This window comes from Pelodiscus sinensis, chromosome 11 (assembly GCF_052426305.1).
Source record: "Pelodiscus sinensis isolate ZL-2025 chromosome 11, ASM5242630v1, whole genome shotgun sequence".
Taxonomy (NCBI): Eukaryota; Metazoa; Chordata; order Testudines; family Trionychidae; genus Pelodiscus; species Pelodiscus sinensis.
In genome coordinates this window covers 38,384,964-38,410,375 of record NC_143062.1, presented here as the reverse complement: position 1 = coordinate 38,410,375, position 25,412 = coordinate 38,384,964, and the positions used below count along the sequence as shown (strand labels likewise).

General features: G+C 38.7%; 1 protein-coding gene across 3 annotated transcripts in view; it reads left to right on the top strand.

Annotated features, from left to right (window-relative positions):
• Positions 1-12,351, top strand: part of CNTN6 (contactin-6) — a 150,174-nt gene extending 137,823 nt beyond the window's left edge. For all 3 annotated transcript variants that reach the window (XM_075938670.2, XM_006122484.5, XM_075938669.2), the window contains 3 exons: positions 7,139-7,251; positions 9,748-9,916; positions 11,003-12,351. In XM_075938670.2, coding sequence (XP_075794785.2) covers positions 7,139-7,251; positions 9,748-9,916; positions 11,003-11,103 — 383 coding nt within the window. In that variant the 3' untranslated portion in view covers positions 11,104-12,351. The remainder of the gene's footprint in view (positions 1-7,138; positions 7,252-9,747; positions 9,917-11,002) is intronic.
• The last annotated feature ends 13,061 nt before the right edge of the window (positions 12,352-25,412 follow it).

Sequence of the window (25,412 nt, the reverse complement as noted above, 5' to 3'; positions counted from 1 at the left end):
ATCTCTCTCATAAACTCCTCCGTAAGTTGCTCTCCCAGTTCATCCCCGGTATCTCAGTGTTCTCTGCTGGAGCCTGTTTGCTCTGAGCAATCAGTCATCTTCCTCCTTCTCCACTCTGCTTTCCCAGGGTATGTCTACACTACCACCCTAGTTCGAACTAGGGTGGGAATGTAGACATACCCCCAGGGAATACCCTCTCTGCAGCTTCCCCTTTTCTTAATAGTTGAGCGTTGCTCAGGTATGCCTGCATAGCAACAAGGGCTGGCTAGCCTTTTAAGCCGCAAGCCTACTACAATCTGACATTCAAGCTGTGCAATTGGTCACCTTAGCATACAGCAAGGCATTACTCACCCTGACTGAAAATGGCAGAATCTCTCCCTTAATTTCTTATAAGCTTAATTTACCTGTCTATTAAAAGAATATAAGTATACTAAGACATCTGAGGCCTCATTAGCTAATATTTGAAAAACTCTAAATTCCTCAGAAGATAGGTGCTTTAGATGTGACAAGTATCAAATAAGAGTAATAATAAATGAAACTAAGCACTTTAGATTAATATTTATCACTTGAGAACAGTTCCTAAAAATGTACAGTAGGTATGGGCCTGAACTAAGAAGCTCTGATCTAGAACTGTAATTCTCTACAGTTGAAGAGGATTTGGATCTGTGTGTTTCAGGCCAATCTTTAGTATTTATTATAACTGACAGAAAAGAGGGTAAGCACTTGCTTTGTTCAATAGAAGCTTTGTTGATACTTCCTACCTCCACCACCAACTGCCCACTCCTCAGTAGGCACTAAAATACTTGAGGTTTAGTAAAGCATCTGTGTTTTCTTTTGATTATCATGGCACTAAAATGACATATCAAAGTGAGATCTGCCCATCAAAATATTCAATGGGATGAATCTTGGAGCTTAAGAAAATCTAATTCCAAATATTGCAAAGACTGTTAGGCTTTGGTTTGTTTGCTTAATTTATTTTAATAAGAATATTGTATGCACATTATTTTTTCTCCATAGGCCAGATCTACCAGTCCAGTCACCTGGCTTTCTGCAGAGACATAAGGAGGAGTGGGGGATGAGAAAAGATAGCTCTTAAACACCTTTCTAGTCCATTAATGTAGCACTGGCTGGAGGGACCAATTGGGCCTCCAGAGTAACTTAGAACAACCTTAAGACTGCTCTAATTTACATGGGTAGTGACTGCACCACTGACTATTTCATTAGCACAATGAACTCCAGCTTCATCTTCAGGCCTTCTCAGATGTATCACCTACAACAATGGATATGGTACTTCTAGCTGCATGGAAGAATACGCTTTGGTATTTAGGAAATGCATGATGGAAGGCCAGCCTACATTCTTGTGCTGAAGGGAACTAATACTAGCTCCAGACGGCCTTTACCTATATAAGGTATTCCCTCTGAGATCTCCTCCCCCTCCATTACAGTTTTACTGCACAAGGCAACCGGAATCTATACCATAATAGGAATTGTGACTTTACAGCTAGGGTCTATGGCAGTGATCGTGCCATATTAGAGATCTGTGCCATATTAGAGATCTCTGGAACTTCTGGGGATAGTAGAATAACCAGATTTTGCCCCCATTGAGTTTGTTTATCAGTAGTCAAATATTTCCTATGTAAAAACACACAGTATTTTCCAGGATCCCAAGAATCAGTGTTAGTTTATAGGAAAAGAGAAAATCAGTTCTGGAAAGAAAATATTCTTGTTCATTCACTCTCTTAGGGTGTGTCTAGACTACAGAGTTTTGTCGACAAAAGTGGACTTTTGTCGACAAAACTATACCTGCGTCTACACTACCACTGAGTTCTGTCGACATAACGTCGACAGAACTCAGCAGTTTTGTCAACGCTGGTAAACCTCATTTTACGAGGCATAACGCCTTCTGTCGACAGACTTTCTGTCGACAGAAAGTGTTATTGCATGTAAACTGTCCTTTGCATCTACACTACCATGTCGACAAAGCAGCTTGCTTTGTCAACAGAACTGAATGTAGTGTAGACGCTCTTTGTCGACAGAAGTTTTGTCGACAGTATCTGTTGACAAAACTTCTGTCGACAAAAGCCTGTAGTCTAGATGTACCCTTACATACACACAGAAATAGACCAGATTTTCAAAATACATTCTAAACTTAACTGCCCCAAATTCAGTATTAAGTGTTATAACTTTTCTTATGCCTTGTATCTACAAGCTACTCTTCATCTGTGAACATGTGATCAGTCCTTATATAGACAAAAACAAAGTATTTACCATGTCTTTCTCTCATTTATGCATTTTTCTTTTTGATCAAATACCATCTCCATATTATTACTTAATAGTGCAATGTAAGTATTTAAAAAAATAATAATTCATAGTATGAGCTACTGTTACATTTTTTTAAAAAAAAGCAAAACTGAGCCATAATATCTGTGGTCCATGGCTGGGATCTTCTTAGTAGGACATTTGAATAATGGAAAATGGACAGTCTCTGGAAATGATTCAGTACATGCAAGAGAAGATCCTCTTTTTAGTACATGAATAACAATGGTTAAATACATTATAACCTGATGGCAGGACAGGAAGAAAATAAATGTATGCTTATTGTACAACGACTAATGCTACCCCCACTCTAAGGATTATGTTAATGGCTCATTTAACGTAAAAATAACAAATTCAGTATTTTAAAATATGTATTAAATGTTCAAACTCTTTAAAAATATTCTCATCTTTCAATAATGAGAACTGATAATATGTAAAGTGATTATAAACAGTATACATTTATTATAAGGGTATTAAAATTGATGCCATCAAACCACTTGTCTTCCAAGATATCTGAAATACTGTGGTTAAAAAAATAAAGAAGACTTCGTTTCCTATTCTCCAGCAGGCCAAAGCTAGTCCATATTTTTAATGTAGCTATCTTTTCCATAATTGCTTGTAAAAGTGTTTGCGAAAAGCAAATAAGCGGATATGAATTTAAGTGAGTTGATTTTTTATTCAAGTTCATGAATTTTTTTAAAAAAAGAAATCAGTATTCACCCAGCTTTCACACTTTTTCTGAGTGAGAGAATAATTGAAATATGCACACATCTGTGTGGTTACACCTGGATGGTTAACCAATATCTTCATTTCCTAATGATATAAAGGATTAAACTCTTCACAATTATGAAAAAACAGCACCACTTTTCTCACATAATGCAACAATTAGTTTGTTCTACCTCTGTAAGAAACAAAAGAGATTACAGATTGTTATCCAATTAACTGTTCCTTATAATTTACATTTGTTAAATGTCAAGGTCAGCTATGGGAACAGTGGTACATAGTATTAAAAGGGAGAAAATGGATCCCAGAAAATTAACATATCCATCTTGGATCTGAAGCCCAACTATAGGAGTCATACTGGCCTGAATGAATCCAGATTCTTCCTTACTTTCTTCATTTCCATCCAAATCTACATTAACAGACTTTGAAGCCAGAAGGGACCAGCATGATCATATCATCTGACCTCCTACACATTGCAGGCCATAAAACCTATAACAGACCTATAACCTCTAGCTGAGTTACTGAAATACACAAATCATGATTTGAAGACTTCCAGAGAATGTCTAAACTACATCCCTCTTTCGATAGAGGGATGTAAATTAGGCAGATTTAAAGTGCAAATGAAGCACGGATTTAAATATCCTGTGCTTCATTTGCATAATCACATCACAGTTTTCTTTCAAAAAAGGGTATTTCAAAAGTGAAACCACTGTCTAGATGTGGTTCTTTTGGAAAAAAAAAACCCACTTTTTCGAAAGATCCTGTACACTAAGATCTTTATGGCTGACTTAGAACAATGTTTCCTCAGCTCCCGTCCCCTTTTACCCCTTCTCTACTTATGCTACATCGTTGACATCTTTATGATTTGGACGTATGGCCAAGAAACACTGGAGACATTCCACAGAGATTTTAACAACCTACACCCCACTATCAATCTCAGCCTGGACCATTCTACACGAGAGATCCCTTTCCTGGACACCACAGTACAAATCACCAATGGAAAATTAGACACCACTCTCTACAGAAAACCCACCGACTCATACAGTTACCAACATGCCTCCAGCTCCCATCCAGAACACACCATACGATCCATCGTCTATAGCCAAGCCCTCATCTGCTCTAATACAATACAACCTCATCTGCTCTAATCCCAGTGACAGAGACTAGAAACTTCAGGATCTCTACTAAGCATTTATAAACCTCAACTACCCACCCAGAGAAATAAAAAAACAAATTGAAAGAGCCAGACGAATACCTAGAAACCATCTACTTCAAGACAGACCCAAGAAAACCAATAATAGAACACCACTTGTCATCACCTACAGCCCCCAACTTAAAGCTGTCCAACACATTATCAATAAACTACAACCTATACTGGAACAAGATGCTAAACTCTGAGAGGTTCTGGGAGACAGACCCGTAGTCTCCTATAGACAACCACGTAACCTCAGGATGATTCTTACCAACAACCACAGGACATACCACACTAATACCAACCCTGGAACCTTCCCTTGCAACAAACCCCGTTGCCAGCTTTGTCCACATATTCACTCTGCTGATTCCATTATTGGACCTAACCAAGTGAGTTATAAGATCAAGAACACATATTCCTGCTCATCCAGAAATATAATTTATGCTATCATGTGCCAAAAGTGTCCGTCTGCTATGTACATTGGACAAACGTCTCATATGCTTCGCCAAAGAATCAATGCCCACAAAACAGATATTAGACAGGATCACAAAGAAAAAACAGTTTCTTGCCATTTCAATGAGAAATGGCATTGTCTCAATGACTTGATTACCTGCATCCTGCTACAAAGACCTTTTAACACCAGACTTGAAAAAGAATCCTCTGACTTGTCATTCATGCTTGAATTCGATACTTTACGCTTCGGTCTAAACAAAGACATTAATTATCTTACCCATTACAAAGATAGCCTCCCCAATTATCACCTCTAATATCATTAGCTCACAGACATTTACGTCCCTCTTTCATACCCCTTCTGTTCTGAAATTTGATTTGTTCTTTTCATGTATGTTCATTTTTTTGATTGTATCCTTTGGTATATATGGTTGTGCCAATTTTCTTCCACTATTTGATCTGAGGAAGTGGGTCTGGCCCACGAAAGCTCATTACCTAATAAACCATCTTGTTAGGCTTTAAAGTGCTACATAGTCCTGTTTTTTGTTTCAGCTAGACCAGACTAACATGGCTACATTTCTATCCTTTATTCAAAAGAACGCTGTGACATGATTATGCAAATGAAGCGTGGGATATTTAAATCCCTGCTTCATTTGCACTTTTGATCTGCCTAATTTACATCCCTCTTTCGAAAGAGAATGTAGTTTAGACATAGCCCCAGTTACAGAGAATCAACCATTTATTCCAGTTCAAACCTGAGAGTGACCTGTGCCCCACATAGCAGAGGAAGGCCGCCCCCCAAAACAAATCCCAGAATATCTGCCAATCTGACCTGGAGGAAAATTCTTTCCCAATACCAGGTATGACAATCAGATCATGGGCATATCTGAGAGACCAATGAGAAGACACTCACGAAAGAAATCACTATAGTAATTCAAAGCCCTGCATATCCAATGTCCCATCTCTGGCTACTGGAGATATTTTCTACTTGCTGTTGCCAATGGTCCACATTCCTCTTTGGGCAATCTCATCTAATTCCCTTAATTGCTAAATACTTTTCTCCCAGATGTGTCCCTAATCCAGAAGGATACACCATTCAGCCAGAAGACAAGCCACCATTCTAAATCTCCCATCTACTTCAGAGATGCAGTTTCAACTTCACACATACTTGGAGATCTCTGAATCAGCCAGTATGTAAACGCAGTCATTTGGGGGTAGATTATCAATGGCACAAACTGTGCTTAGATACTTGGATCTAAATCCTCAAATGGGACATAGTCCAAGACAGCTGAGTAAGGGGCTCCTTAAACTTGCCAGTAGGACATGCAAAGATGTGAGGGAGGGGGGGCTTAAGTCCCTTGGTCTCTACCCCAAGATATTTAGTTGCCTAATTCTAGGCAAAGAGAGACACGGCACCTTATTTAGGCTTCTCAGCCATGAACCCTCTCCAGGGTTCGTCTCCTAAACCTAGTCAGTCCTTTTTCATGAAAAAAGATGGAGGATTATGAGCACACATCTCAGATTAAGGGATCCTGCAATGGTGAGGGCACCAAGCAGCTTGGTGGCAGTCAGAACATAGGCATTTTTGTACATGCCCACAAGTCCTTGGAGACTCCAGGTGCCTACTGGGTTAGTTGGCAGTTGATCAGAGTTTTGAGGATCTCAGTGGTGCTTAAATTCAACATTGCATGTTAATGGTGCTTAAATGTTGAATTTAGGCACTAATCATGTAAAGGTGCATAGGAGCCTAACTCCAATGGATTGTTATAGGCATTAGTCACCTAAGTACCTTTGAGGATTTAGAACATTGTGGATCTAGAATCTAATGCATTTATTTTTGCCTTCAAATGTCTACTGTACATAAAGGTTCCTAAAACCTGGTGTAATGCTGGCAGACCCCAGAAATTTGAGGGCAGAATCAAACCTGGGACCTCTAGAGCTTAGTGTGAGAGTCTCTACTGCATGAACTAAAAGCCAGCTGCTTCTCAGTGCCATTAGCTGGGACAGTGAACCACACCCAGAAGGTGAGTGGGTTACACTGGCAGTCTGACCTATCAAATACAGACTTGTTCATTGAGCTTGCTTCAAACTTTGTGACCTCATTTTTCTCCCCCTGAAATAGAGGACACATAAAAAAAGCATTTTGTAATACCTTGCATCTATGCACTAACAATAGTACTTCAAATTCAATGAAATCTATTCAGTGTAACATAATATTGTCAGAAAGAACCAGATTCTGCCTATATTCCAAAATTTCACTTTTGTCAGTAAATGATATGTGTTCTGAGTAGAACTTGACTATTCTATCTAAAATGATAGTAACGACTGACCTGAAAATATTTTTACTCTTCTTCACTTGGATCAGTCATGCATTGGTTACTTTCATGTCAGCAGATTATTTGATTACACTATGCAAATTAATATCCAATTATCTCTTGTTATTATCTTTTTTTAAAGCACCAAGTCAACCACCAGCAAACATTGCATGGAAGCTGACAAATTCAAAAATATGCTTGAATTGGGAACATGTAAAAACAATGGAAAATGAATCAGAAGTGCTAGGCTATAAGGTAAATCATTTCTTTGTCTAATGCATCATACATATTGGTTATAATAGAGGCACCACAAATAATGCAAATGCTTCGTGATGATCCAACTTTCCGTGAGAATAATCACTAAATGGGAAATACTGACTTCTTCAGTGTTTGGGATGCATGATGAGCAGTTAAATATAAAAATTAAAATGTGGCTGACATCTGCTCTTATAATTTGTGAATGCATTAATGCATCTCCACACATATCAGAGGATAGACCTCTAAATAACAAAAGAGCCAAGGAGCACTATTTGAATTTTTTTTAAAGCAGTCTATTATTTTAAAAAGGAAAAGTTAGTGTGAAGCCTGTTTAGTGGTTTTGATCAAGAAGGGATGTGGCAATGATTCAGTTCAAGAAAGGAAAGATTCTTCATTCCCTTCATGAAGAATTTAGATACTGACCTTTAGGCAAAATGCTTATCCATGCAAGTCTTCACACACGTGTGTATGGGTATAAAGGGCTTTTGTGGTATTGTTGGTTTACTCAACCCAAGGCTATGCCCAGTTATTCCCCAATCAAAAATAAAGTGCAACATATTTTGAAAAGAGGTGAGTCCACACTAAGTTATTAGTCGGTTATGTTATTTGACAAGCTATACACTTTGGGGAACAGACTAAACTGCTGAGCTCTGTTAGGCTCACTCCAGGTACGTCTACACTACCCCGCTAGTTCGAACTAGTGCGGGTAATGTAGTCATCCGCACTTGCAAATAAAGCCCGGGATTTGAATTTCCCGGGCTTCATTTGCATGAAGCTGGTCGGCGCCATTTTTAAATGCCGGCTAGTTCGAACCCCGTGCCGCGCGGCTACCTGCGGCACGGAGTAGCTAGTTCGGATTAGGCTTCTAATCCGAACTAGCTGTATGCCTCGTGGAACGCCTCGGATTAGGAAGCCTAATCCGAACTAGCTACTCCGTGCCGCATGTAGCCACGCGGCACGGGGTTCGAACTAGCTGGCATTTAAAAATGGCGCTGGACGGCTTCATGCAAATGAAGCCCGGGAAATTCAAATCCCGGGCTTCATTTGCAAGTGCAGATGACTACATTACCCCCGCTAGTTCGAACTAGCGGAGTAGTGTAGACATACCCTTCTTTGGCAATTTGCTTCTAGGAACTATTTTTCTATTTCAACATTTTAAAATCTCTTTAAGTACTCAGTGCAAAAAACCTATTTTTAAAATGCTCATTAATATCTTTTTTCTGTCCACTTCACTCTTCAGTTATCTTTTTAGCATATAAATCTCAAAAAGCTGTCAAGAGCAAGAAGTCAGAGCTATGTATGCAAAGGAGAAAGACTTCTTGAAGAAGAAATTATTTGTGCATGCGGGATTTGCATCTAAATGTATCACCAGCTAGCCCACATTCACCAGTGACATAGACCAAACAATCTGTAAACTGACACAATGATATCAAAAAAAGTCCACATGAACAATACTAAATGCAGTGAAGTATGTGTAAGGAGAGAGGAAGTTCTACCCAACACTGTCCAACATAATTTATCTGCTTGTGCTTTTTTAACACATACACCTACAGGTGGCTTCACTGTTTTTCATTTCTGCAGATAAGCATTACACGGCAGTCAATGCGAGTATTGGTACTAATGTTGATGGACTTTAGATCAAAAGCAAATGGGAAGATTTTCAAAAGAGCTCAGCATGATGGGTTCTTTGCTGTTTTGAAAATGGGGTCATGAGTGTCACAAGGGGAGAGGCTGAGTGATGAGCATTTATGAAAATAAATCCCTCATTTGGATATCTTAATGAGAGCTGAGTTGTTTTCAAATCTGGCCTCCATTGTGGATGAGAAGCCCCAAATTCTGGCCTTATGTCCATCCTCAGTAATTCCACACTAAGTGAAATAGATACATGAATAATACATTTTAATAATCTTCAGTGAGGGCAAGTCTTCATTCACCACACCGGAGATCGAAGTTCTGGCATTCAATTAGGCAGGTCTAGTATAGGCCTGTAAATCAAGTGCCGAGGGAAGCTCCGGCCGATGTCTGTACTCTTCCCAGTTCTGAGGAGTAAAGAAAGCTGATAGAAGTGTTTGCTTTGCAATGCTGACCTCCCACATTGGAGACAGCCCCAAGCTCAGCTTAAGGTAAGGCAACTCCAGCTACATATTCTATGTAGGTGGCATTGAATACCTTAAGCCAGCCATTTGGTGTAGTGTAGACCTGGCCTGAATTCACACTGTAAATGAGGTTTGGATCTATATTGCATGAATACTGTATTGCAGTTGGGACAAGGATTGGCATTGTACGTGAAGCACTACACCCATTATGGCCCCCATACTGAGTCTACACAGAAAATGATTATAAGTTTCTGAAGTAGTCTGTGTTTCTGCTCAATAAATCTGCAGGGTTCTGAAAATGCAGAATTACATGTGTATGAGAGATGAGAAATAATGCTCTCCCAAAGACCCTAAAAAATCCAATTACTTCTTTTTTTTCTAATCTCTTCACATTCAGATTTTGTACAGGCAAAATAGACAAAGCAAAACTCATATATTGGAGACAAATAATACCTCCGCTGAGATTATGGTCCCATTTGAGGAAGATTATCTCATAGAAATAAGAACAGTCAGTGACGGTGGGGATGGCAGCAGTAGTGAGGAAATAAGGATTCCAAAAATGTCAAGTAAGTTTTTTTTTCTGAATATTATTGTTTAACATGCAGGCAGTGCTCTTCTAAAGGGAAGGCGAACTAGATCTTAACCACCATAGATGACCAATAGCACGGCTTAATGCTGGATAAACCTTTAGCAGTTGCTTGTATAGCTTTATGTTTAATGTAAAAAAAAGGGAAAGCCATTTATACAGTCAGGTTGTGACAACTTTTCAGGGTAACTGTACCTCTGGGCTATGTCTACACAGTGGATTCTTGCACAAGAACGGCCATTCTTCCACAGAGCAATCATACTTCCCACATGCTCTTGCGCAAGAAGATTTACAGTTAAGCGTGGGAGGAGAGGGCTTCTTGCACAAGAGCTATGCTCTTTTCTAAGTGTAAGCCCTTTTGCACAAGCGCTCTTGGCAAAAGGGCAGTGTGGACGTGCGGCAGGGGTTTCTTGCACAAGAATCCTCTATGGCTAAAATGGCCATCAGAGCTTTCTTGTGCAAGAAAGCATCCATACTGCCATGGATGCTCTTGTGCAAAAGTACATGGCAGTGTGGACTTGTTCTTGTGTTCTTGAGTTTTTGCACAAGAACCTGCCAGTGTAGACATAGCCCAGCAGTGGCCTAGAGAGTGGGACCAACACCCAGTTTGGAAAAAAATGACCACCAGGTATGATCAATAGGAATTATGTTGTCCCAATTTTGTGGTAATCAACTGGGGTATTGTGTCGCATTTGCAATGCTTTCCTCCAAAAGTATCTTCAAAGAAGGTGCCAGCTATTAGGAAAGGTTCCTTCTTTCTCTTGTTGAGATGCACTTGTGTCACTTTATTTCTGTAATTCCTGGGCAATGCTGCTGTAAAAATATACGTGAGCCCATTAAAGAAAACGGAACACCATGGTCCTAATTTTGTGAAGTGCTAGCATCAGTGGCACTGAGGATATGCCACACTTTGCATGATTGGATTATGAATTATTGTAATTCATAACATTTGTGTATGCATTTTTGTTGACAAATATGAATGATTCTGAATTCTTTGAAAAATAGATCTGACACAAGGTACTCATGCATGCTTTCCTTAAGTGGTTTTATTTTTGTATTTTTATAGGTTTAAACTCCAGAGGAACAAAATCATTTGAGTTGGTAGTCCATGTGGTAACAAATGGGATTATGATTCTGAGTTGCATTCTTACGTTCTCAGCTCTTTGATGATTAAAACCAGGGACAATCATAGACTTTTGAAAGTATATCAGCTGTTGATTTTATCTTGATACAGCCAACATTCCCGAAGACTGTATTATCGCAGGGTGGGAATATACACTGTACATTATTAAGAATGTAAATATTACATTAATTAAGATCTATTGAATTCTGAGGATAAATATATATAAATTAATAGAGTGGTGCCAAAATATAGATGTGTGATTGTAACAAGTGACCTCTATTATATTTTGCTAACAGTGAGTTATGATTCAAATCCAGGTTAATTGTATGAAAAACATAAATGACTTCAGTCAACTCATAAATTGTGAATTGATAACAAAGAGGGAATAGGTTTGCAGTTGTTTGTAAAGTGGATATTTATTCTATGTTCCTCATTTTAATATATAAAAAGAATAATAATGATACTTTGCAATTTATTGAAAAATATTTGTTTACTTGTTGCACCTTTTTGCATCAGGTTATCATCCATTACGAAGTCATGAGACAGGAATTGGCATGCAATGTAATCTTTTGACCTTTACCAAATTATTTTCTCTGAAAAAGGAAATAGTCACCTTCTTGTATAAAAGGAATTAGAGTCCAGTCCAAAACTCACTGAATTCAGTTAAAACAATCCCACTGTCTTCAATCACATAACCAGTAGATCAAGCCCTTAATGAGACAATAATTCTTATGCTACAGCCTTCACATTCACAAATAATGGTTTTTTTCATGAAATGAAACTATTCTGGTCAATAAATCAAGCATTTCAGAGCTGGCTAAACATTCAAGTTAATATAAGAAACATTTTCACAACTGGTCTCGAAAATATTGGATGTACTATATTTCTTATTTGAAACTCCATGTAATTTTGTTTCACTTTCTTAAATGTCTGCTTCCATTCTGTTTTTCTAATAAATAAGTAACTGAATAATCCAATCATATGGTTACTTAAATATTCAAGAGTGTATTTTCCTCTCGCTGCTTTGGGATATGCTTTGTGTACATAATTTCCTTTAGTGTTAATAGAATTCACAAATGTACAGCTTGTGAGATGAAAAGTTGGTGTGACCTTAGAAAACTCGTAGCACACTTTCACTATATCATTTTATACCAATACTACTCCATTGAATAAAATGCAACAGTTGAAGGAATTAATGATGAATCTCAAGAGAGTTTTTCTCTGATATCAATAAACTATACAGTGGTTTGTTGGAAACTTCTGCATATTGATTTCACATAAACAATCTTAAATGTGGGGAAAAAATCTGAAATGTTTTGTGCTGAACCATGTAATAGCAGGGTATTCACATTTATGTGATCATCTCTGCCTGTACATAGTGGAAGGAAAAACTATGCAGCACTTTAAAGACTAACAAGATGTTTTAATAGGTGATGAGCTTTCGTGGGCCAGGAAGTGGGTCTGGCCCACAAAAGCTCATTCACCTATTAAACCATCTTGTTAGTGTTTAAAGTTCTACATAGTTTTTCCTTTTGTTTTAACAAGATCAGACTAACATGGCTACCTCTCTATTACTGTACATAGCGGAGGAAATCTTGGCCCTGAGAAAGTCAGTAGCAAAATTGACTTCAATGGGGCAGAATATCACCTGACTCATATTACATAACTGGCTTAATTTTAAGTTCCCTTAAGGAGATCGGACCAGAAGATACTCAAATCATGTGGTGGGAAAATAGGGTCCAATGTCTTTACTGTTTTGTAAACAGGACCTTTAATTAATTCAGCAGGACTGTGTTATAATTGTCTCTCTCCCTCTCTCTGAAGTATACAGTATAGATTTTACCAATCTTCATAAGGAAAAATCTCACTCTTCCCTTTTGTGTTTCATTTCCACTGTTTTCTCACATTTACCAGATCAATGATGCTCTATCAGATCTTGTTAAAATCCTTTGTCACTTAAAAAATGTATACTAGTCTTGTGACAGATTCAATCACTATGTATTAACTGGTATTTATCTAGTCACTATATAAAGCTGTGTATCCATCTTCAGACAGGAATTTGAGGAGGAAGGAAAGAAGCAATGTTTTATATTTATACTACAAGATAATGAAAATCATCTTATTAAGTTTTTCAGTTTATTAAATTATTAGTCATACTCGGCCCTGTAGTAAGTGATTGAAATAGATTTGTTTGGCTTAAAATATGTATCAACACTGGTTGATTATAACTTGAAGCTTGATGAACACGAATATCAATGGACTGGCTCCCTTACATTAAGGTGATGGGCCCAGAAATCTCCTCATCCTCTCACACAAGTTTATATTCCCTCTCCACTACTGAAAACTATGTAAGGAGCAAGCTCAGCATAATGACCAGTGCTGTGTCTGCTTTCCTTTTTTGAAGAAAATGAATATGTAGAAAATATTTACCAACATCCATTCTTTCCATGAAACATAGTTACATTTTCTGATTGTTCCTACTGATGATTATTGTGCAAATCATTACCCCTTCACAAAAGGCCCAGAGGGAAGAGAAATCTGTTAACATTCTAAGGCAAGATCACACTTACCCCGAGATCGATGTTCCAGAGATCGATTCCAGGATTTGATTTAGGGGGTCTAGTAAAGAATTACTAAATCAAATGCTGGTGGCACCCCCATTAATTCTGGTACTTCATGGGGTCACGAGAAGGGAAGTTGACAGGAGAGTTTATTCCGTTGACCCACTGCACTGGGGAGGCCACAGAAATTCAATTTAAGGTATGTAGACTCCAGCTATGCTATTCTAGTAGCTGGAGTTGCATATCTTAGGTTGACTTTCTTTCGTTGTGTAGACCTGGCCAAAGGAACAGAGGAATAAAAACAGGTTCTTAATAAAATTAGTATTTATTTTGAACAGGTTACATTTTTCACAGCTCGAACCACCATGCTCATACAGACGCATCAAAGGCCTCATCCAGAGCAGCACCAGTGCCGCCTATAACACATGTGAGCTCAGATGGAATAGGTGACTAATCATTCTGCAGACTAGTCACCTGTGGCATAAAGAACTATCCTGAGATTTAAAAAAAAAAACCTGCTGGCAATTGTGTTCCTTTGTGAGCCATTTCATGAATATGCATATTGGCAGAAATCTGCTGAGGTAGAAATTAGAAACCACTAGAAATTGTATTATAGGTTGAATCTCTCTAGTCTGGTGCTTTCTGGTCCAGCATGATTTTTGTTAGCTTGATTTCCACTTATCAGTGCGGCCAAGTTTCCTGCAGTTCCATAACGTGTATTTACTGATACAAGTCCTGGCTCTTTTTGTTCTGTGCTGTTATTTAGCTCTAATTTACCCCTAACTGTCTACTAAGAGCCCAGTAAGCAGTGGAAGTGTTGGTAATGATGTTAGACAATATTGACCTCCTGTGGTTTGGCAAATTCTCTGTTTCAGCACAGGTCAGGTTCTGATAGTGCCAAACTTGAGAGTTTCAACCTATATCATTATTTGAGGTCACACCTGCACATTCAGAAATTAGCATGAATTTGCAAAACACAAAAACAAAAAACAAAAAGCCCCAAACAAACCCTCATTAAATTATACTGGCCCAAAGAGGAACTTCCTATCACGAACACACTTTCAAGGGTAAGTGAAAAGAAGGAACTGCAGAGAAAGGAGTTTGTAATGAATACAATGAAATGCAGAAGAATCACGTGATATTCCTGGCCACCCTTCCTGGAAGACCTGCATAGCTGAACTAAATAAAAAAAATTACTTTTTTAAAAAAGGGGGCTAATACTCAGTTTCTTTGAAAATTGAGCTGTTAGATAACCCCCTGAGGAGTAATGTAATTGCTTATTACCATACACTATAAGTCATAGTTTGTTAGGAAATGATAACTTACCTCAATTTATATATAGTTTATTTCAGGAACTCTGATATATAAGCACCAATCCATTACTAAATACAATTAAAAGGATTAACATAAAAGTCACTGCAAATAGCAAAGATATCCTTAATGAAATTTAAGGGTTTCATAGTTAAGATAGTTTACAATATTTTATTACACTTTCTAGTATGTTAGCAGGATCACCATTTTGTGAACATAGGGGCAGAATCACAATGTCTGAACTGTTTCTTGAGACAAAGGAATTGACTTTAAAGTAGATAAAATAAGTAGAATTGGCAATTCCATATCAGAAACTTTTGCTGTTTCAGAATTTGTTTTTGTTCCACATTGGCATGGAAAGAAATAAATTTGAAATGTGTTTTATGAAAATGGAATTGTGTTGAAATGTCCATTTTCAGACAAAATTGAGATTTTCTGTATGTGTGTGTGTGCGTGTACATACGTGTGCACATACGTGTGGGAAGGTATGTGCCCTAAACACCAAGCTGCATGGAAATCTGTCTCTCTTTTCCAATGTAAATGTTGTCAAAACCAATACACCCCCATTAAATGTATCAGCTTTGATGAAGCAGTATATTGCAGCCAAATGAAAATTTTCAGAAAGTGTTCCAGCCACCTCCACAAGAAACTGATATGCCAGGAAATTTTAATGGAGGATAAAGAACAAGAAAAATGTCAAACAGTAACCCCACGTCAAGTGGGAAAAAATGGTAAATTTCAAACAGAAATTTGTTTCCAGTGTACTTAATTAATATCTATCTAATCCACAACATGCAATAGATAGTTGTGTTGGAGAAAAAGAAGATATTTAAACAAAAGTAAGGAAGACACTGTCTCTATTTTTTGCAGACATCCTAAATGCTGCTGATGGAGGTAACACAATCGGCTCAGTCTCTGGCACTGAAAAATTACAGGCTTAAGGTGAACTATCCACTACAGAAGCCAAACCAACCACAGAATTGTTATGAGAACATAAAAGTTTTCCATCTCTTTTGGTGTGTTTCATTGATCACCTGTGCTTGTTAATGACCGCTAATTATATTGAAACTAAGTGTTGTTTGCGTATGATTTAACAAAAAGAAGAGGTAACAATAAACCCTGGACTTATTAGACAATGATCACTGGCATGTGACAATGGTATAGCCTTTTGTCATCTGGACTTATGTCGTTTGATTGGAACTGGAGTTGGAAGTAAAGATCAATCTCTTACCAGCACTCTTATTAATCACACCTTTTTTACCTTGGTAATGCACAGAGAGAAGATGTGCCATGACAGGACACAGGATGGTCTGGGGTTTTGTGGGTTTTGTAGATATTTCCATAGCTTATAAACCTCAGTGTTGTATGTGGTTTGATTCAGTGTGTCAATGTGTTGTAAATAGAGCATGAAAAATCATCTTGTCGTGTTTTCTCTTTCTGTGCTACATTCTGTCTATGCTGCAGAATTGTTTTTGTTGTTTGAACTCCTTTCTCTCTCGCTTTTGGGAATCAAATGAGCATAAGAGATTCCTGACACCTGGGACTCAGTTAGGTTGCCTTAACAACAATTGGCCAAACAAGACAGAGCTAATTGTCTTGGTTTAACTCTCAGCAAACCTAACCTAGCCTCTGAATAAAACACAGTTTGGGGCCAATCAGGACCAGGATAGCAAGATAAATACAGCTTTCTTGTGTTTTAGAGTAGGGTAATTCAAACATTGGAAGCTTTAATTTCTTACTTCCAAATGCTGGACTGATAAGGTATATATGCTGGGGAATTGCAGATGGGAAAAATAAATTCTGGGGATCCTGAATTGTTTTACGTTGAGGAGGGTTGCTTTGTATTTGGTACAAATCCTTTTGCAGCTCCAGGGAAGACAATTAAAACTTTTATTCCATCCTTGAAAGATGGATACAGTACTTGTGATTTCCCTCTCCCCAATGTAATTCAGTACATGGGACATCACTATGGTCTAGATACAAAACCAGGATTTATACTACAGGTATTTATTATCTTTGTGCTTTCTGTAGTATATTAATTGCACAAAGGTGTTTTGTTTAGTGTATTCATTTTTAAAAATCCATGTAAACTGCAGCAGAACACTTAGCCTGGAGGCCAGGGGTGATCCAATTATTTCTGGCAAAGTTCAAATTTCTTGGTCAAGATATAGTCGAGGCCTACACGCCAGAAAAAAACTAATACAAAAACAACAATAACGATCATAATAAGTAAAAAAGATTTTGGAGTCTGTTCAAAAGTGTTTGGCAATCTGGATTTGGCCTGCGGTCTGCCTATTGACTACAGCAACTCCTCTTCAGATATTTACCCAAAGCATTTCTTCTAATTTCAGCCTCTCTCTTAATGCTGTTGTCTCTCTATTTCCCTTGAAGACTTTCTGGGAGACAAAGGGCACATCTATACTGACTGCAAGATTGACACTCCAGAAGTCTATCTGCTAGCATTCAATTTAGCAGGTCTAGTATAGACCCGTAAATTAAACACTGAGGGCAGCTCCCACTGGTGTCTCGTACTCCTACTTTTGTGAAGAGTATGGGAAACCAAATGGAGTATTTGCTCCAATTGGCCTTCCTCTGTGTGGATGCCACCAAGGCTTGGCTTAAGATAAGCTGTCTCCAGCTATGCATTTTGCGTAACTGGAGTTGTGTACCTAAAGCTGATCTTCTGGTCTAGTATAGACCAGGCCAATGAGTATTTGTAAGTAAGAAAAGAATGAATAATAACAAACTGTTTCTTCTAAATCAAAGAAATTCATCAGGACTATCCAAAGTTTGCCTCATCACTCCATTTAAGGTCCAAAATACCCTCTGTAGATGGAGAACCTCACATATTTTCAAGTGTTTCACCTGGCAACCCTTGCTGTTATAGCAACTGTGAATGATCTTTCAAAAAAGGAACAGATGGCCTAAGAGCAAGATGGTCCAGATTCTCCTCCCCAATTGGTGCAAATCTGAAGTAATTCCATCATCATCCCTGAAGGAATTTCAAAACTGAGATTAATTATAAAAAAGACTATTTGTGTTAAGACCACCCAACCTACTAACAGGGTTAAAAATCAGAAAAGTTTATTATCTTTTTCAAAATAAAGATGCTGTCTCATTACGTTACAGTTGGATTTCACCTCGCAAGCACATGCTGGGATGCTGCCACTCTTTTGTGTTGTGGAGAGCTCATACTCAGTGCCAACTTCCAAAGCAGATATCTGACTGCATGCCCATCCCCACAAGCCATCTGAACATTGTTTAGAGTTGCTTCATACTTGATAACAGATGACATTTAAAAATAGAGACATGTAAAACTATTTTCAGCTAATTTGAATAGTCAGAGTGAGTGCCGTATCTGTCAATTTATGGGCACAGCAGGTAGGTTACAGTTCACGTGGCACCTTTCCATGCTAATAGCAATTTCAGATGTTTACACTCTGAATTTGTTAGCGTCTACCACAGGCAAAGCAATAACAGGGATGGAAGGATGAGTATCCTTATGTTGTCTTGTGAGATTCTGTCATGAAACGAAAGCACAGCTCCATTGCCGAATGCCATTCTGCAAGCGTGGTTCTGGAAGTTTCCATGTTAATTACCTTTCCATAATCGAACATTTAACTTCCTCAGTTCCCAAAGAAATTATGTTTGTACTTATGCAGGCTCTAAATGTTACATTAGTTCTTTGTGGGTTGTGGGACATTATAACTAGGTCTAGACTGCAACATTTTTGCAGAAAAAGCTACACAAAATGCGCTCTGCATTTTATGTAGCTTTTTCCGCTTTTTTTCGGAAAAGGCTTTTCTGCCATTTGGCCCTGTCTAGATGGGGCTAAATGGTAGAAAAACCTCTTCTTTTGGTAGAGCCTTATGCTTCATGAAACGAGGTATACAGAGCTCCCCGAAAGAGCGCATTTGCTCTTCCGTGAAAAAAAGCGGAAGAGCAAACGTGTTCCTTCGATGTGGTGGGGTTTTTGCGGGATACCTCCAGTATCCTGCAAAAACCCTTAGTCTAGACATAGCCTACAACTCAAAGATTCTGCAACCAGCAGCAGCCTTTACAGAGGCAAAATTCCCAACTGGCCCTGATCCTGCAAACACTTATACATATGCTTAAATGTTAAAACTGCTTGTGAATACATTTATTATGCATTCATTACCTGGATCCTGGTAGTGCCTAGGAAGCACAATCATTGGCCTGGAATCCATTATGCTAGGTGCTGTACAAACACAGGACAAAAGATGGTCCCTGCTCCAAAGAGTGCAAGATTTAAGTTGGAGACGAGGCAACAGGTGTGAGCACAGGGAAACAGTGAGACAATATTGACCAGAGTAATCTCAGCACTCTAGCTGCTTAACTGTTTTCAAGTATTTTCATTAAGTATCGTATCAAAGAAGAGTTTAAAGGAGCGATTTGAAGGAGGACAATTAAATAATTCTGTTATTTTTAGGGAGTTGCTAAGTATGAGAGGCAACCTGGGAAAAAGCATAAAAGTGTGTGCATGTTTGACTGTGTCCATGTATCTCTCTATTGAATCTGTAGCTAGAGATATAAATATGTTAAAGATGTGCAAATGTATATGTAAGACATAGTTTTTTTTATGAGAGAGCTTCTCTTGCCTTATATTGCCACACCCTGTCTCCTTTAAGTAGGCTTATTGTACAAACATATGCTAGTAAAATGAACCACAAAAGTCCCCTTAGCTCACTCTTTGTCCTAAGTTTCCACAGTCTCCTCTTCCAGGGTTCCTTGGTAATCTTGCTTTTTACAGCTTTCTAGTCCCAGCCAGTTCCCTTCTCTTATGACAGTGGTCTGAATACTGCTGGAATACTATAGTCAGCTCTTATGCCTGCAGTTCATGAAGGATGTTGACAGATTGGTTCAGTGAAGAGCCCCAAGAATGATTACACAATTAAAAAACATGCCTTATAGTGACGGAACTCCTTAAGCCCATCTTTTTAGCTCTACAAAGAGGAAGTGAAGGTGTGACTTGATTAAAGTCTTTAATCAACTACCCCGGGAACAAATATTTAATAATGGTCCCTTCAGTTTAGCAGAGGAAAATATAATAATCCAGGGGCTGGATATTGAAACAAGACAAATTCAGACCGGAAACAAGATGTACATTTTTAACAGTGAAAGTGATTAACTATTGGAACAGTTTCCCCGGGGTCATGGTGGAGTTTACATCACTGACAAATTTTGAATCAAGACTAGGTGGTTTTCTAGAATATAGCTTCTTGATTACAAAGGTCCCTTCTGCCTTGGAATCTATTAATCTTATTCAGCCAGCTCTATTACTCTTTGGAATAACAGTTCCTGGGCATCCTTTGTGAGAAGAAGGCACTCTGGTCCTTCCTCCAAGGACTCACTGCCTGAGAGGGATTAGATTCTCTCTCTTAAAGAACACCTTGTTTCCTTAACTCCTCCTCTAACAGGCTTTTAGGGTACATATAGACTACAGGCTTTTGTGGACAGAACTTTTGTCAACATGACAGTGTAGACACAAAGGACAGTGTAAATGCAATAACGCCTTCTGTCGACAGAACTCTGTCAACAAAAGGTGTTATTCCTCATAGAATGAGGTTTATAGCTGTCAACAAAACTACTGAGTTCTGTCGATGTTATGTCAACTGAACTCAGTGGCAGTGTAGACGCAGGTATAGTTTTGTCGACAAAAGTCCATTTTTGTTGACAAAACCCTGTAGTCTAGACATACCCTTATAGCCCAAACCCTTGGATTGGCTTCACTGGCCACAGCTACTCTGACACAGGGCAGTGGACAAAACCTGCTTGAAAAGGGATTACTGACACCAATAAGGATTTTGTTTATATAAGAGTTTGTATTTCAATCCAACAGTAAACAATCCTTCTAGAGTCTGGGGCCAGATCTTATGAGCCTGCTGTCTTACTACTGCTTGTGCAAATATAACTTTACCTAATAATCCCGGCATTGAGTTAAGTCATTTGTAGTTGAATGAGGTTTCTTTTGCCAGTACCAAACATTCAAAAAAGAATGAGTCCGTTTTCCCAAAATCATGATAATGTCTTATGAAAAACCTAGATTTATGATTTTAAAAATCATACAACTTTTATTTGCCATCTGGTATTTGAGTCTTTAGAGTTTGCATTTGCAAGCTTTTCTCTACCACCTTGAAAATCACATATTCCTGCATACAAAATAAAAGATTTTCATACCATGATAGAGCTTCATCTACTGTGGCTTTATGGAAAACACCAAATATCACAAGAGATATGTTAATATCAGGTAACCTGACATCACCTGTCTTTTAGAAAGACACCTAATCTTGATTTAAAGACAATAAGCAATAGAGACATTTTCACTTCTATAGGTAAGCTGTTGCATTCGTGTATCGCCCTCACTGTTACAAATTTCCCTCGCATGTCGACGATATCACAGCCAGAAGAGAATCCATTTCACTCTCTCATGCATGTACCCTTGTGTAGTTTTACCAGGAGCATACCATAATGAAAAAAAATTGTTATCTTTTGGTCACAGGTAAGCAGATATTAGTTACAGTAGGAACTGGTCAGAATTTCTCTGAGGGAGTGGTTTTCCATCAGAGAATGAAGATTAGTTGAAAATGAAACATTTCACGGGGACAGCTTGATATACAGTGTTGTTCCTTAGCATTGTTGCTTGCACTCTCTCCTTTTTGAAGACATTTTTTTAAAATGTAGGCATTTTTTCCTAGCTATGCTTTGCTATTCTCATTCTAGCCTCAAACATTTACCTAATACACCAACCCCCTTTTCATGCAATTAGTCCCATTGTTTGTTTGAGGCGATGTTCACAAAGTTCAGCCATTACTCATGTGAGTGGGTCCATAAAAGTGTGGAGCTTCTGCAAAGGCAATAGGACTACTCATGTGAGGACAGGTACATGTGTATTAAGCTCCCCTAAAAAAAGTTTTTTTTTAAGAAAGTTTAATACACATGTACATGCATCTGATGAAGTGGGTCTTTGCCCACGAAAGCTTATGCTCCAACACTTCAGTTAGTCTATAAGGTGCCACAGGACTCCTCGCCGCTTTTGCAGATTCAGACTAACACGGCTACCCCTCTGATAAAAAAACCTGGAAGCCAAGATGCAATTATGTCCCTTTGGATCATATTTCTGGCCTGGGACTGCTCCATAGGGCTGTAACTAAGGCACAGTCTAGCTCAGGAGTGGGCAAAAGGGCCTCCACAGTCTGGATCCAGCCCGCCAAGTGGGTTGATCCAAACCGTGGAGGCCCTGCTGCTCCCCCCCCACCAGTCCAATTAGGGCCCAGGGGCAGGAGGAAGCACACAGTTTCCTCCATCTTGCCAGGAGCACACGGTACCTAGAAGTGCCATGTGCTCCTGGCAGGGAAGGAGGAGACTTTGCATGCTCCCCCACCCCTAAGCCCTGATTAGCCTGGAGGCAGAAGGGGGAGCGCACAAAGTCTCCTCCAACTGCCAAGGGCATGGGTGCCTAAGGGGAACCTCGGGGGGGGGGGGGGGACAGGGCAAAGGCCAATCATGGTCTATGCATGGGGAAACAGGGAAGTATCCTGCTCTCTCCCCCTTTTGCTTGAGGCCCTACTCCTTCCGGAGTGGCCTGAGGTCACTTCAAAAATTTCTGAAGTGGCCCCCAGCAAAAAAGGTTTGTCCTGATCTAGCTCAATATCATTATCTTATAACTATTTGTAATTTTATAGAACTCTTTGATTGAACAGTAGCAACTAGCAGACTGTTGGGATTGTACAGATAAATAATGATTGTTTATAATAATCTAAATATGTCAGCAGGACAGAGGCTTTTGGTGTCATACAACTGGATTAAATTATATTCATTGGTACATTTCACTTGGTCTTAACAAAATATATTAATATCTTGCCTGAAGAAACTTTTATAGAGTAAAAGAAATTGAAATTGACCATGCTCATTGCTTTAGTCTGCCATTGATAGCATTCTGCATTGTATTTCTGTGGTAAGTATGTTATTTATAGTGTATATGGGCAGTGCATGGGAAGGATATTAAAGTAATCTACATATGACTCAAAACTAAATGAATACTTTACCTTGATTTTCAATAAGTATGATAATATGGAAGAGGAACAGGAAGGCAGAAAGCCTGATGGGAGTAAGAATGTAGAAATGGAAATTACCACATCTGTGGTTGAAGAAAATCTTAAAGGGGATCAAATAATTTCCCAGAATACTAAAACAATTGGCACATGTGATCATTAATGGATTTTTAATATAGCTGTTGACTTGGGGTAGTGTCATATGACTGATGAATAGCTAGTGCTTTCTTTATAGTAAAGAAAGAGAAAAAAGTGACCCAGCCAATTACAGCCCTGTTAGTCTGACCTCAATAGTATGCAAGGCTTTAAAAGAAACTGTACAGAATAGAATAGTTAAATTTATGGAAATAAACAATAAAAGGGATGCAATGCAACATGCAGACTAATCTGATTTTCTTCTTTTGAGAAAATAACTGATTTTTTTAGATATTGGAGATGCAGCAGATGTAAAACACTTAAAGTATATAAAACATTTGACAGTGTACTATGTAGGAAATGTAATTAGAGAAGATGGGATTAGTTCAAAATTATGAGCTAGATAAGGATAGGCCTGAAAGGAGAAAGGTAAAACGTTGTGCCGAAATGTGAATTATAGGACTGGGGAGTGGTTACTGGTGGAGTTTCTGAAGGACTGATCTTGGAACCAATCTTATTCAATATTTTGATGGGCTAATCAAATTAACTGATGAGACAATGTTGGGAGGCATAGTTAATACAGAGGATCAAAGTATTATAGAAGCTCATTCAGATCTTTCTGAAGTCTGGAGTAACAAACATGGGATAAAATTCAAAAGTGTAAAGTGCAGTATCATGTGTTCGGTGTCTAATAATTATTTCTTCTACAAGCTGGGACTCAGCTGTAAATGATAGAAGAAAGAGATGTGGGTTTGTGGGACAGTCACAGGATAACTATTAGCCACAAATCTAATACAGCTGTGAAAAAAGGCACAATCCTCCAATGCATTAGGTGAGGCTTTTCCAGCAGAGATAGAGAAGAATTAATGCCATTGTATGAGGCACTGGTAAAACATCAATTGGAATATTGTTTTATCATTCTGGTTGCCTATGTTCAAGCAAGATGAATTCCAACTGGAACAGGTGCAAACAAGCACTACTAGAATGGTCAGAGAGACAGATGGACTATCTTATAAGAGAAGGCTAGAAGAAACTGGGCTGTTTAATCTATCAAAAAGAAGACTAAGAGGGGATATTACTCCTCTCTACTAATACAACAGGGTGGCAAACACCAGGAAGGGTGAAAAGCTATTTAGCTAAAGGACACAGATTGGTTATGTCTACTGTTGGCTTCTTGCACAAGAACTTCTAGAGCAAGGGTTTTTGTGCAAGAACTCTTGTGCAAGAACATATCCACACTGCCATGTCCAAGATGTGATTTTGCGCAAGAGCATCCATGGCAGTGTGGACACTCTCTTGTGCAAGAAAGCTCTGATGGCCATTTTAGCCATAGTGCTTTCTTGCACAAGAAACCCCTGCCATGGGTCTACACTGTCCTCTTGAGCAAGAGCTCCTGTGCAAGAAGCCCTCTCTTACCTCGCCGTATTGTAAATCTTCTTGTGAAAGAGCGGGTGGGCAGTGTGGACACTTTCCAGAAGAACCACCGTTCTTGAGCAATAATCTGCCAGTGTAGACATAGCCATTGAGTGCAAGAATAAATAAGTATAAACTGGCTATAAACAAATTCAGGCTAGAAATTAGAGGGTTTCTAGCCATCAGAGGAATGAGATTCTGGAATAGCTTCCTAATAGGACTTGTGTCAGCAACCAACTTAATTCGTTTTTACAGAGAGTGGGACAAATTTATGAGTGCAATTTATCACAGGGTTGCTTGTGATAATAATAGGTAGGGCTCTGCTCTGCTGTGTCTCTTACGTTCCTAATCACGAGGCATGAACAGTTTCAACCGGCCATCACCAACGGTCAGGAAGACACTCCTCTCACTAGCCAGTATATTCAGATATTTTTGGTTTCCATCATTTGAAGCATGGGTGGAGATAGGATATTGGGTGGGGAAGGCCAAGGCTCTGAGATGGCACCAAGTATTCTCTCAGGTGTTTTATTGCTCACATGATTAAAGTCTACCAGACTGAGAAGGAATTTTCCACTGGGTCAATTAGGCGGTGACCTAGGGTTTGTATGATGCAACTTGTGGCTGTGGGAGATTTTCCCGCATTATCTGTGTATAGTCACTCAAGAATTTCCCAGCCACTGTGGAAGCCTTGAGGACTGATGCACTTTGATCCATCCCATTCTCTTCCTGTGGCACATCATAATCTAATATTCTTGAAAATATGAAGTACAGTGAGTGCAACTTGAAGGCTTAGAAACCAGAAGACAATGGAATTATTAAACAAAACAAAACAAAACAAAAAAACCATGATTTGTAAGCTAG